At 40.8% G+C, this 12,370-nt stretch overlaps 1 protein-coding gene across 12 annotated transcripts in view; it reads right to left on the bottom strand.

Annotated features, from left to right (window-relative positions):
- TSGA10 (testis specific 10) overlaps positions 1 to 12,370 on the bottom strand; it is an 89,661-nt gene that overhangs the window by 7,128 nt on the left and 70,163 nt on the right. For 11 of the 12 annotated variants that reach the window (XM_060413957.1, XM_027967062.3, XM_042246432.2 and 8 more), the window contains 2 exons: positions 6,989 to 7,198; positions 4,034 to 4,236 (listed from right to left, as the gene is read on the bottom strand). In XM_060413957.1, coding sequence (XP_060269940.1) covers positions 4,034 to 4,236; positions 6,989 to 7,198 — 413 coding nt within the window. The remainder of the gene's footprint in view (positions 1 to 4,033; positions 4,237 to 6,988; positions 7,199 to 12,370) is intronic. The other variant, XR_009600186.1, reaches the window with a different exon arrangement.

The following is a 12,370-nucleotide window of genomic DNA, read 5'->3' as shown; positions in this document are numbered from 1 at the left end:
TCTGTGCTCAGTCAGGGGCTCCCACAAGTGGCCAATTCCTGAGACCATGATTCCTGACCTTCCCCACATTCCCGACTCAGATGGGAGGGCAGAGTTGAGGCTGGATTAAACGGTGTTACAGGTGGGATGGATAAGAACAGAGGCTAAGGGTCCCCGTCAGGTTTTGTGACAGGTGACAAAGGTGATAAAATATCTACTATGCAGGCAGGGGGGCTTCCCTGGTGGGTCAGATGGTAAAGAATCCTCTTTCAATGCAGAAGACTGGGGTTTGATCCCTGGGTCCGGAAGATCTCCTGGAGAAGGGAATGGCAACCCACTCCAGTGTTCTTGCCTGGGGAACCCCATGGACAGAGGAGCCTGGTGGGCTGTAGTCCATGAATTCCCAGAGTCAGACCTGACTGAGCAACCAAGCACACGCAGCACACACACACACGCAGGCAGGCATTTCCATCTAATCCTCCAGTGGTGTAATAGGTGCTAACAGTGCTAGGGAGTCTTTTTTTTTTTTTTTAAGTCACAATCAGTGCTCTGGGGGAAGTCTCCAGCATTCAGTGAACACAGTAGTGCTTCCAGGTACCCAGTACACAGGGAAATACCATGTGACAATGAAAAGACTGGGTAGCAATACCAAGCAGGCCCATAAATAGAAAAATCCTTCTGGTTTCAGAACTGCTTTTTTTTTCTAATCTGGTTATAATATTTCCCAAAGGCAATATGTTCAGTTCAGTTCAGTTGCTCAGTTGTGCCCGACTCTTTGCGACCCCATGAATCACAGCACGCCAGGCCTCCCTGTCCATCACCAACTCCCGGAGTTCACTCAAACCTATGTCCACAGAGTTGGTGATGCCATCCAGCCATCTCATCCTCTGTCGTCCCCTTCTCCTCCTGCCCCCAAATCCCTCCCAGCATCAGAGTCTTTTCCAATGAGTCAATTCTTTGCATGAGGTGGCCAAAGTATTGGAGTTTCAGCTTTAGCATCATTCCTTCCAAGGAACACCCAGGGCTGATCTCCTTTAGAATGGACTGGTTGGAGCTCCTTATGGTCCAAGGGACTCTCAAGAGTCTTTTCCAACACCATAGTTCAAAAGCATCCATTCTTCAGCACTCAGCTTTCTCACATCCATACATGACTACTGGAAAAACCTTAGCCTTGACTAGACGGACCTTTGTTGCCAAAGTAATGTCTCTGCTTTTCAACATGCTATCTAGGTTGGTTATAATTTTTCTTCCAAGGAGTAAGCATCTTTTAATTCCATGGCTGCAGTCACCATCTGCAGTGATTCTGGAGCCCCCCCAAATAAAGTCTGACACTGTTTCCACTGTTTCCCCATCTATTTCCCATGAAGAGATGGGACCGGATGCCATGATCTTCGTTTTCTGAATGTTGACCTTTAAGCCAACTTTTTCACTCTCCACTTTCACTTTCATCAAGAGGCTCTTTAGTTCCTCTTCACTTTCTGCCATAAGGGTGGTGTCATCTGCATATCTGAGGTGATTGATATTTCTCCCGGCAATGTTGATTCTAGCTTGTGCTTCTTCCAGTCCAGCGTTTCTCATGATGTACTCTGCATAGAAGTTAAATAAGCAGGGTGACAATATACAGCCTTGACGTACTCCTTTTCCTATCTGGAACCAGTCTGTTGTTCCATGTCCAGTTCTAACTGTTGCTTCCTGACCTGTGTACAGATTTCTCAGGAGGTAGGTCAGGTGGGCTGGTATTCCCATCTCTTTCAGAATTTTCCATAGTTTATTGTGATCCACACAGTTAAAGGCTTTGGCATAGTCAATAAAGCAGAAATAGATGTTTTTCTGGAACTCTCTTGCTTTTGCCATGATCCAGTGGATGTTGGCAATTTGATCTCTGGTTCCTCTGCCTTTTTCTAAAACCAGCTTGAATATCTGGAAGTTCACGGTTCACGTATTGCTGAAGCCTGGCTTGGAGAATTTTGAGCATTACTTTACTAGTATGTGAGGTGAGTGCAACTGTGCAGTAGTTTGAGCATTCTTTGGCATTGCCTTTCTTTGGGATTGGAATGAAAACTGACCTTTTCCAGTCCTGTGGCCACTGATGAGTTTTCCAAATTTGCTGGCATATGGAGTGCAGCACTTTCACAGCATCATCTTTCAGGATTTGAAATAGCTCAACTGGAATTCCATCCCCTCCACTAGCTTTGTTCGTAGTGATGCTTTCTAAGGCCCACTTGACTTCACATTCCAGGATGTCTGGCTCTAGATAAGTGATCACACCATCGTGATTATCTGGGTCGTGAAGATCTTTTCTGTACAGTTCTTCTGTATATTCTTGCCTCCTCTTCTTAATATCTTCTGCTTCTGTTAGGTCCATACCATTTTTGTCCTTTATGGAGCCCATCTTTGCATGAAATGTTCCCTTGGTATCTCTAATTTTCTTGAAGAGATCTCTAGTCTTTCCCATTCTGTTCTTTTCCTCTATTTCTTTGCATTGATTGCTGAGGAAGGCTTTCTCATCTCTTCTTGCTATTCTTTGGAACTCTGCATTCAGATGCTTATATCTTTCCTTTTCTCCTTTGCTTTTTGCTTCTCTTCTTTTCACAGCTATTTGTAAGGCCCCTCAGACAGCCATTTTGGTTTTTTGCATTTCTTTTCCATGGGGATGGTCTTGATCCCTGTCTCCTGTACAATGTCATGAACCTCAGTCCATAGTTCATCAGGCACTCTATCAGATCTAGTCCCTAAAATCTATTTCTCACTTCCACTGTATAATCATAAGGGATTTGATTTAGGTCATACTTGAATGGTCTAGTGGTTTTCCCTACTTTCTTCAATTTAAGTCTGAATTTGGTAATAAGGAGCTCATGATCTGAGCCACAGTCAGCTCCCGGTCTTGTTTTTGCTGACTGTATAGAGCTTCTCCATCTTTGGCTGCAAAGAATATAATCAATCTGATTTTGGTGTTGACCATCTGGTGATGTCCATGTGTAGAATCTTCTCTTGTGTTGTTGGAAAAAGGTATTTGCTATGACCAGTGTGTTCTCTTGGCAAAATTCTATTAGCCTTTGCCCTGCTTCATTATGTATTCCCAGGCCAAATTTGCCTGTTATTCCAGGTGTTTCTTGACTTCCTACTTTTGCATTCCAGTCCCCTATAATGAAAAGGACATCTTTTGGGGGTGTTAGTTCTAGAAGTTCTTGTAGTTCTTTACAGAACCATTCAACTTCAGCTTCTTCAGTGTTACTGGTTGGGGCATAGACTTGGATTACTGTAATATTGAATGGTTTGCCTTGGAAATGAACAGAGATCATTCTGTCATTTTTTAGACTGCATCCAAGTACTGCATTTTGGACTCTTTTGTTGACCATGCATGGCTACTCCATTTCTTCTAAGGGATTCCTGCCCGCAATAGTAGATATAATGGTCATCTGAGCTAAATTCACCCATTCTAGTCCAGTTTAGTTTGCTGATTCCTAGAATGTTGACGTTCACTCTTGCCATCTCCTTTTTGACCACTTCCAATTTGCCTTGATTCATGGACATGACATTCCAGGTTCCTCTGCAATATTGCTCTTTATAGCATCGGACCTTGCTTCTATCACCAGTCACATCCACAGCTGGGTATTGTTTTTGCTTTGGCTCCATCCCTTCATTCTTTCTGGAGTTATTTCTCCATTGGTCTCCAGTAGCATACTGGGTACCTACTGACCTGGGAGTTCCTCTTTCAGTATCCTATCATTTTGCCTTTTCCTACTGTTCATGGGGTTCTTAAGGCAAGAATACTGAAGTGGTTTGCCATTCCCTTCTCCAGTAAATGTTCTATTGTACCCAAAACTCCATGGAAACAATCAACACAAAGATGGTTACATTTAAATTTAGATGCAATAGAGACACATAATAGAAACAGGTACTAAATCTTAGACAAGTCACAACATTTTGGGTCTTAAGTTTAATTAGTAGCAAACTATGACATTAAATGGTCTACATTTCAGCTTTAAAATTCCACTAACCTATAAAGTACTGAAAACTTAAGAAACTCGACTTAATGTGCTAATCAACTCACATTTTGTTTTCTGCCAAACAAAGGTGTTCTTTGAGAAGCTGAATTTCAGATTCTTTTTCCTGAAGTGCTATCTGAGACTGATATTCCTTGTCTCTATTGGCCACCAGCAAAGCTTCTAGATTCTGCATGGAGATTCTCTCATTTGTCATCTGACTCCTGAGGAGTTCTATTTCAGAACGAGCAGAATCCAACTCATTCTCCATCTGCACAATGATAGGAAGATATCTATACTTATTCCCACTTGTTCACTTAACTCATGTATTATCAGAGACTCATAAAATTTCTCTGTTATGAACTGACAATCACGTTTAATTTCTAGATTTGAAATTGTGTCCTTCTTAGCAGATAAATGCACACACACACAGTATCACTTCCCAACTCTCTGATAGTATCAGAAGGTTTGTTAATTTAAGAGTTATTAATCCCAAATGTCAAACAATTTCCATGTCCAGCTTTGAAATTTCTTATATTTTTGCAAGACTGACATGGTAGTATCTGCGACTACTGCTTTGTCCGAGTTGGGTGAGTTATAAATGCCTAACTTCCTAATGGAATGTCATCATACTCCACGGTTAAGAAAGATAAGGAGTAATCACACATTCCCTCTCTTGTATGGTCCTATGGAACACTTCACTTTTTGAAGGTTATCTTGAGCCTAAAATATATTCTGTAAGCCAAATGCTTCTCCAAAAGGAGGGAAACCAGACATCAGTATTTAGAAAAAAAAAAATTCTTTATCTCATAATGCACATTATAATAAATTATATATATATTTAAAAATTTAATGTAAAACTCTGAGAAAAGAAAGTTTAATAAAAATGAATTATTAGGAGAGGGGCAGGCAGGTAGGGTAACAACTTTTTAGACTAGATACAGTTAAAAATGATGTCTGACCATAGCAAAAATAAACATATCTACAGTCATTATAAACAACCAAAATTTGAGGGAAAAAAACAGATGAAAATAAACTCAGTAAATAGTTATAGCTTACTAATAAAAGGAATATAAACTAATTCATGAGAAATATGAATTAATGAACAGAAAATTTACAAAATATAGCCAGCTAATTAGTAAACATAGAGAATAATATATCTTGTATTAATAATCAAAGAAGCATAACTTAAAGCAAAATGGTATCTGTAATCCAGGATTTCTTCACCTTTACCCTACTGATCTTTTGTGCTGGGTAATTGTTTGGTATAGGGAGCTGCCCTGTGCCTTACAGGATACTGAGCAGCATCCCTGGCCTCTACTTACTAGAGGTCTACAGCACCCCTCAACCCTGGTGTGACATTCAAAAATACCTCCAGACGTTGCTGAATATTCAGAGGAGAAAAACCTCTTTCGGTTGAACCAATGCTGCAGTTTATTAAATTGGCAAATGTCTTAATGCGTGTTGATTAACATTAAAATAGGCAATGCTGGCGGAATACAAAATGGAGCATCACTTTTTTGGCAGCAGCTTCATTGGGATGTAATTCACATACCATACAACTTGCCCATTTAAATTAGGTACAAGTCAATGGTTTTTAGTATACTGGGTTGACCAAAAAGTCTGTTTGAGTTTTTCTGTAACACCCCTTATGGAAAAACTCAAACTCTTCGGCCAACACAGTATTAACAGAGTTATGTGATCATACCACATTCTCATAGTTTATTGTTAGAACATTTTCATCATCCCAAAATGGAACCCAGTACACATTAGCAGTCACTCCCTTACCTCTGCCCCAGCACTAGCCCTAGGCAATAACTCATCTATTTTCTATGATCTGCTTTATTTTGAACATTTCACATAAATGGAAACATACTGTGTGTGTGTGTGTGTGTGGTGTGTGTGTGTGTGTGTGGTCTTACATGACTGACTTCCTTCACTTAGTGTAATGTTTTCAAGAGTTCTCCATGTTTTAGCAGCTATCAATCCTTCATTACTGCTACTGCCAAATAATATTCCCTTGCATAGATGTAGGAATATTTGAGTTATTTACACTTCTTAGCAATTATGAAGAATGCTGCTAAGGACAATTGTGTATCCGTTTTTACATGGAACTTCTTACAGAAGCCAACAAGACACATCATTCTCGAATGCATCATATCATCCTAACAAGCAGTAGGCTAACAAAATAAGGAGTTCAACACAGTGTGATAATAACAGAAATGTAAACGTAGCCAAAACGTGTTGATATTTCAATTATACTATGCAACTTTAACATACATCCTTTTAGGATTCAGGTCCCATCTATTTCTTCAGATGCATCTCAGTCACTTGTGCATGCTACACTGGCCACTGCAAATGACTTACTGCTCACTCCAGAGTTTATTTATACCTCCATACCATTGCCTAAGCTATTCCCTCATTCCTTTTGAGTTCAGTAGTACACCCTTATGAACTCCTCTCCGACACCCACAGGCCAATGGGAATTTCCTCTCTGAAACCTTCAGCATTTCTTATTAGTATCACATTCACCCCAAATTATTTGTATGTCAATACCAGGAGGTCTTTGAGAGAGGGGGACTGTACCTTTTGAGCATTATATTCACATGGCAAGCATGATGGCAGGCATCAGGCACACGACAGATAAAATGAAGTGAATTACAGTTGAAAAGAACTCAGCCAAACAGTAAATTTAACTTTAAACAATATCATTAAAATTATAATTTAGCTAGATAAACCTCAACCTTGCGGTTCTTTGCTGACTGATATGTCAGTGTGCTTTATCATTCTTTTGACTAAAAGTAAATGCAGAGCACACAAAGGAAGAGTCTCTGTTATGGTCCTGAATGGTTTGCAACACAACAGAAATCAATATCCTGGACTTTAAAAATAAAATCTAAAGTTGAAAGACATACCTTTGCTGTAGCATTTTGTTTTAAAAAAAAAAGTTTGTTTTCCTAAAATAACAAAAATTTTACAGTGATAGCATTATTAAAAGAACCATTTAGAAATGTATGACGTACCATTTCTATCTCTTGATCTTTAGCAACCAGCTGTCGATTAAGAAGTTCTTTGCTTGAGTCAAGTTTAATGCAAAGTTCCCTTGTAGAAGACAAATCTGCAAGGGCAGACACTTTTTCAAACTGAACCTTCTGAAGCTCCTCTTCCATCTTTACAACAGACTTATGTAAAGTAGCAATCTGGGACTTGTAAGACCGTTCTGCATTTAAGTGCTGCAAGGACAAATTATTATATATTTTTTAATGTGGGAAAAACCCACGACACAGAAAACAAAGCGAGGCAAATCTTTTAATGACAGTACTTTTAGATTACAAGGAACTTTCTCTCTCTCTTTTTTTTTTTTTTTTTTGCTTTGCCAAACAGCACGTGGGATCTTAATTCCCCAACCTGGGATCAAACCCATACCTCCTGCAGTGGAAGCATGTATCCTGAACCATGGGACAGGGAATGGTAAAGGACATTCCATGAAGTGGTAAAGGACAGGGAAGTCCCTATAAAGAACTATAGTTGATATAGATGGTAAGAGCACGTACAAAACATTCTGGGAAAGATAAATTCCGGTTTCAAATTTTCATATACAAAATCCATGAGTAAAGTGGTCAGCTGATCATTCTTTTTAATGTACTGAGAAAACAACTTAGAAGTCTCAGCCCCAAAGCTAGTTGAGATATATATATATCTTTGTAGTTCTGTCTATATTTGCCACAGTTACAATTATTCTATAATGTAAATATTGTTGCTATTAAAGATAAAACATTAGCCACTCTTTCATTCACTATGCCTACTTCTCCATTCTTGAATTACATGCTGATATGGATCATAATTTCATAAAATGAGGACTGATAACTCTCTAACACTTACTAATACCTCTGAGGGAAAAAGACTGGATAACTATAAATTAAGGATATATCCATATTAGATAAAATGAGAGCATGTTTTAAACACTGTAATATGAGATTCAAGTTATATAAATGCTTTCAAATATTCAAGATAATCCCCCCCTTTTTTTCAGAAAAAGTTCTTATGTAAGTGCACTGCCACCTACAGAGAAGTATTTGCTATTATATGAGGCTAAGAGAACTAAGAGGCAAGCAAAGAAATTTTTCTGATTTTATAAGTGTTTTCACAAGTACAACACACAAAAAATTGCTCCTGGAATAAGTTATTTGGCCAAAATACACTCCTTTCTCCTCTCCTTCCTTCCTCACTCATACAATTACTCACACATTCTTCAAACAAACTTCTATCCATCCATCCACCCTACTCATCCACCTATCCATCCATTCCATACATACTTTTTATGTATATTCTATGTTCCAACAATGTGCCTAGATGCATAGCCAATGGTAATGGTCTTTGTTCTCATGAGGCTTCCAGACTATGGGGGAATCACAGTCAATAAGATAATCATAAAGATGAATATGTAGATACAGATTAGGCAAACATTCTAGAGAAAAAAACTGTAACACAGGGAAGGGACCTAGACTGAGAGGATCAGGGAAGTCAAGAAAGCCTTCTCTGAGTTAATGGCACTTGAACCGAGATCTGAAAAGCAAATGGATACACAATGTGTGAGGGGAAGGTGGCTTTTCAAGTTGGAGGATGCCAAGTGTGAAGCAAGAGCAGAGAAAAGGCTCCTTCCTATGTCTCGAGCTCAGAGACCACAGAAAAGAGTGAAAAGAGACACAGTTGAAAACACATACAACTTACAAAACAAAGCCTGGTAACCCAGGTATCAACAAAATCTAGGTCTTTACCTCCACTGAAAGATATTACAGAGGAGGTTATTGCGATCAGTTTTGAAAAGAATGTATGGAATGTTTCAGGTTCTAGTAAAATTGCTGATTAAGCTAAGAGGAAAATCTTCTGGATGAAATAGAATAAAAAATTATTTTTGCAATTTATAGCTGAACTTGTAGGTAAGAAAGAGAAATTCTCACATGCCAAAAACAAAGAAAATGAGTCAAGATCAGCTGGTAACAAATGTGCCAAAGCTAGGGACAAAGTTTGAGCCTGTGAAAGTGAAAAGTTCTTAGTGAACACCCTGGTGGTTCATTGTTTAGTTGCTAAGTCGTGGCCGACTGTGCAACCCCGTGGACTATAGCACACCAGGCTTTCCTGTCCTTTATTATCTCCTGGAGTTTGCTCAGATTCACGTCCGTTGAGTCGGTGATGTTATCTAACCATCTCATCTTCTGCCACCCTCTTCTCCTTTTGCCTCCAACCTTTCCCAGCATCAGGGTCTTTTCCAATGAGTAAGCTCTTTGCATTAGGTGGCCAAAGTATTGGAGCTTCACCATCAGTCCTTCCAATGAATATTCAGGCTTGACTGCCTTGAGGATTGACTGCTTTGATCTCCTTGCAGTCCAAGGGACTCTCAAGAGTCTTCTCCAATACAACAGTTTGAAAGCATCAATTCTTTAGCACTCAGCCTTCTTTATGGTCCGCATCTCACATCCATACATGACTACTGGGAAAACCATAGCTTTGATTATTCGGACCTTTGTTGGAAAAGTGATGTCTTTGCTTTTTAATGTGCTGTCTAGATTTGTCACAGTTTTCCTTCCAAGGAGCAAGAGTCTTTGAATTTCATGGCTGCAGTCACTGTTCACAGTGATTTTGGAACCAAATAAAATAAAATCTGCCCTTGTTTCCATTTTTTCCTCCTCTATTTGGCATGAAGTGATGGGACTGGATGCCATGATCTCAGTTTTTTTTAAGTTGAGTTTTAAGTCAGCTTTTTCACTCTCTTCTTTCACCCTCATTAAGAAACTCTTTAGTGTAGAACACCCTGGACTGGGCATTTAATAGAGAATCTGGAAGGGTCACAACTTAGGGGTGAGGCTAAACTAGTCTTACAGGAAAGGCTACTTAAGATCTGCCCTACCAAAGCTTAAAAACAATCTTGAAAGTATTAGTTGATATTCAAGTAATTTAAGAGCCTGCCAAAACAAATCCAACGCTCTCTAAAGGAAAACAACAAAATTTAACATTCAACAAAGTAAAATCCACAACGTCCAGCATTCAGTTTAAAAATATATATATATCAGACATGTAAAGATACAGGAATAGTGATCCACGAGCATCAAAATTAGTTGATGTAAACAGATGGAAAATGACAAAAGATGGTATTAGCAGACAAGGGCCTTAAAACAGCTATTATCTAGACAAGAGGGATTAACAGGGTCTGAATTACCCTGTTGCCAAAAGCAACTAGAAAAATGAACAAAATATAGGAGGGAAAAATCTGTTTTCAGACAACAGACAAAAGGTAGCATAGAACTATGATCTCTGGGAAGGAAAACAAATTAGGCAAATCAGATACCCCATGTCAAAGGTCAGGAGCGGCAGCCGTGCTTCGCTGGACCAGCTATGTGGAGATACCCCACGTCCAAGGTCAGTGAAACCCCAGTAAGACGGTAAGCGCTGGAGTGGCTGTGAGGAAATACCCCACATCCAAGGGCAAAGGAAAAGCCCCAGCAAGATGGTAGGAGGGGCAAATTCACGTTTAGCATCAAACCCCATTCCCACCAGTGACACTCAGAGGGATCAAACAAACCTTGTGCGCACCAGGACCCAGGGACCCCACAGAGACTGAGACAGAACTGTATCTGACCATCTCCTGTGGAGGTACAGCCAGCGGTGGTCTGCTGCAGGGGCAGGGGCACTGGATGCAGCAGACTTGGGTATGGCATAAGCCCTCCTGGAGGAGGTCGCCATTAACCCCACCATAGAGCTGCTGGAAGTTACAACGGACTGGAAAATAGACTCTTGGAGGGCACAACAGAAACTTGTGCACCAGGACCCAGGAGAAAAGAGCAGTGACCCCATAGGAGCCCGCCCCGGACTTGCCTGTGGGTGTCCAGGAGTCTCCAGTGGAGGCGTGGGTCGGCGGTAGCCTGCTGCAGGGTTGGGGGCACTGAGTGTAGCAGCGCATGCATGGGATCTTTTGAGGGAGGTCGCCATTATCTTCATTGAAGTGAAGTAAAGTCGCTCAGTTGTGTCCAACTCTTTGTTACCCCATGGACTGTACCCTACCAGGCTCCTCCCTCCATGAGATTCTCCAGGCAAGAATACTGGAGTGGGTTGCCACTTCCTTCTCCAGGGGATCTTCCCGACCCAGGGATCAAACCCAGGTCTCCCACATTCCAGGCAGACGCTTTAATCTCTGAGCCACCAGGGAAGGCCTCGACCATAGTTTGAAAGTGAAGTCGCTCAGTCGTGTTCAACTCTTTGCAACCCTGTGGACTGTAGCCCACCAGGCTCCTCTGTCCATGGAATTCTCCAGACAAGAATACTGGATGGGTTGCCATTTCCTTCTCCAGGGGATCTTCCCAACCCAGGGATCGAACCCAGGTCTCCTGCATTGCAGGCAGACACTTTCCCCAGGTAAATAGCAGGGAGGGAACACAGCTCCATCCATCAACAGAAAATTGCATTAAAGATTTACTGAGCATGGCCCCATCCATCAGAACAAGACCCAGTTTCCCACTCAGTCAGTCTCTCCCATCAGGAAGCTTCCATAAGCCTCTTATCCTTCTCCATCAGAGGACAGATAGACTGAAAATCACAATCACAGAAAATGAATCAATCTAATAACATGGACCACAGCCTTGTCTAACTCAATGAAACTATGAGCCATGCCTTGTAGGGCCACCTAAGATGGGAGTTCTGACAAAACGTGGTCCACTGGAGAAAGCAATGGCAAACCACTTCAGTATTCTTGTCTTGAGAACCCCATGAACAGTAGGAAAAGGCAAAAAGATAGGACACTGAAAGATGAACTCCCCAGGTAGGTAGGTGCCTGATATGCTACTGGAGATCAGTGGAGAAATAACTCCAGAAAGAATGAAGAGACGGAGCCAAAGCAAAAACAACACCCAGTTGTGGATGTGACTGGTGATGGAAGCAAGGTCCGATGCTGTAAAGAGCAATATTGCAGAGGAACCTGGAATGTTAGGTCCATGAATCAAGGCAAATTGGAAGTAGTCAAACAAGATGGCAAGAGTGAACGTCAACATTTTAGGAAATCAGCGAACTAAACTGGACTGGAATGGGTGAATTTAACTCAGATGACCATTACATCTACTACTATGGGCAGGAATCCCTTAGAAGAAATGGAGTAGCCATCATAGTCAACAAAAGAGCCTGAAATGCAGTACATGGATGCAATCTCAAAAACGACAGAATGATCTGTTTCCAAGGGAAACCATTCAATATCATGGTAATCCAAGTCTATGCCCTGAAGAGTAACACTGAAGAAGCTGAAGTTGAGCAGTTCTATGAAGACCTACAAGACCTTCTAGAACTAACACCCCAAAAAGATGTCCTTTTCATTATAGGGGACTGGAATGTAAAAGTAGGAAATCAAGAAACACCTGGAG

The sequence above is a fragment of the Ovis aries genome, chromosome 3 (genome assembly GCF_016772045.2).
Source record: "Ovis aries strain OAR_USU_Benz2616 breed Rambouillet chromosome 3, ARS-UI_Ramb_v3.0, whole genome shotgun sequence".
Taxonomy (NCBI): domain Eukaryota; kingdom Metazoa; phylum Chordata; class Mammalia; order Artiodactyla; family Bovidae; genus Ovis; species Ovis aries.
This window is presented reverse-complemented; position numbering and strand designations above follow the sequence as displayed.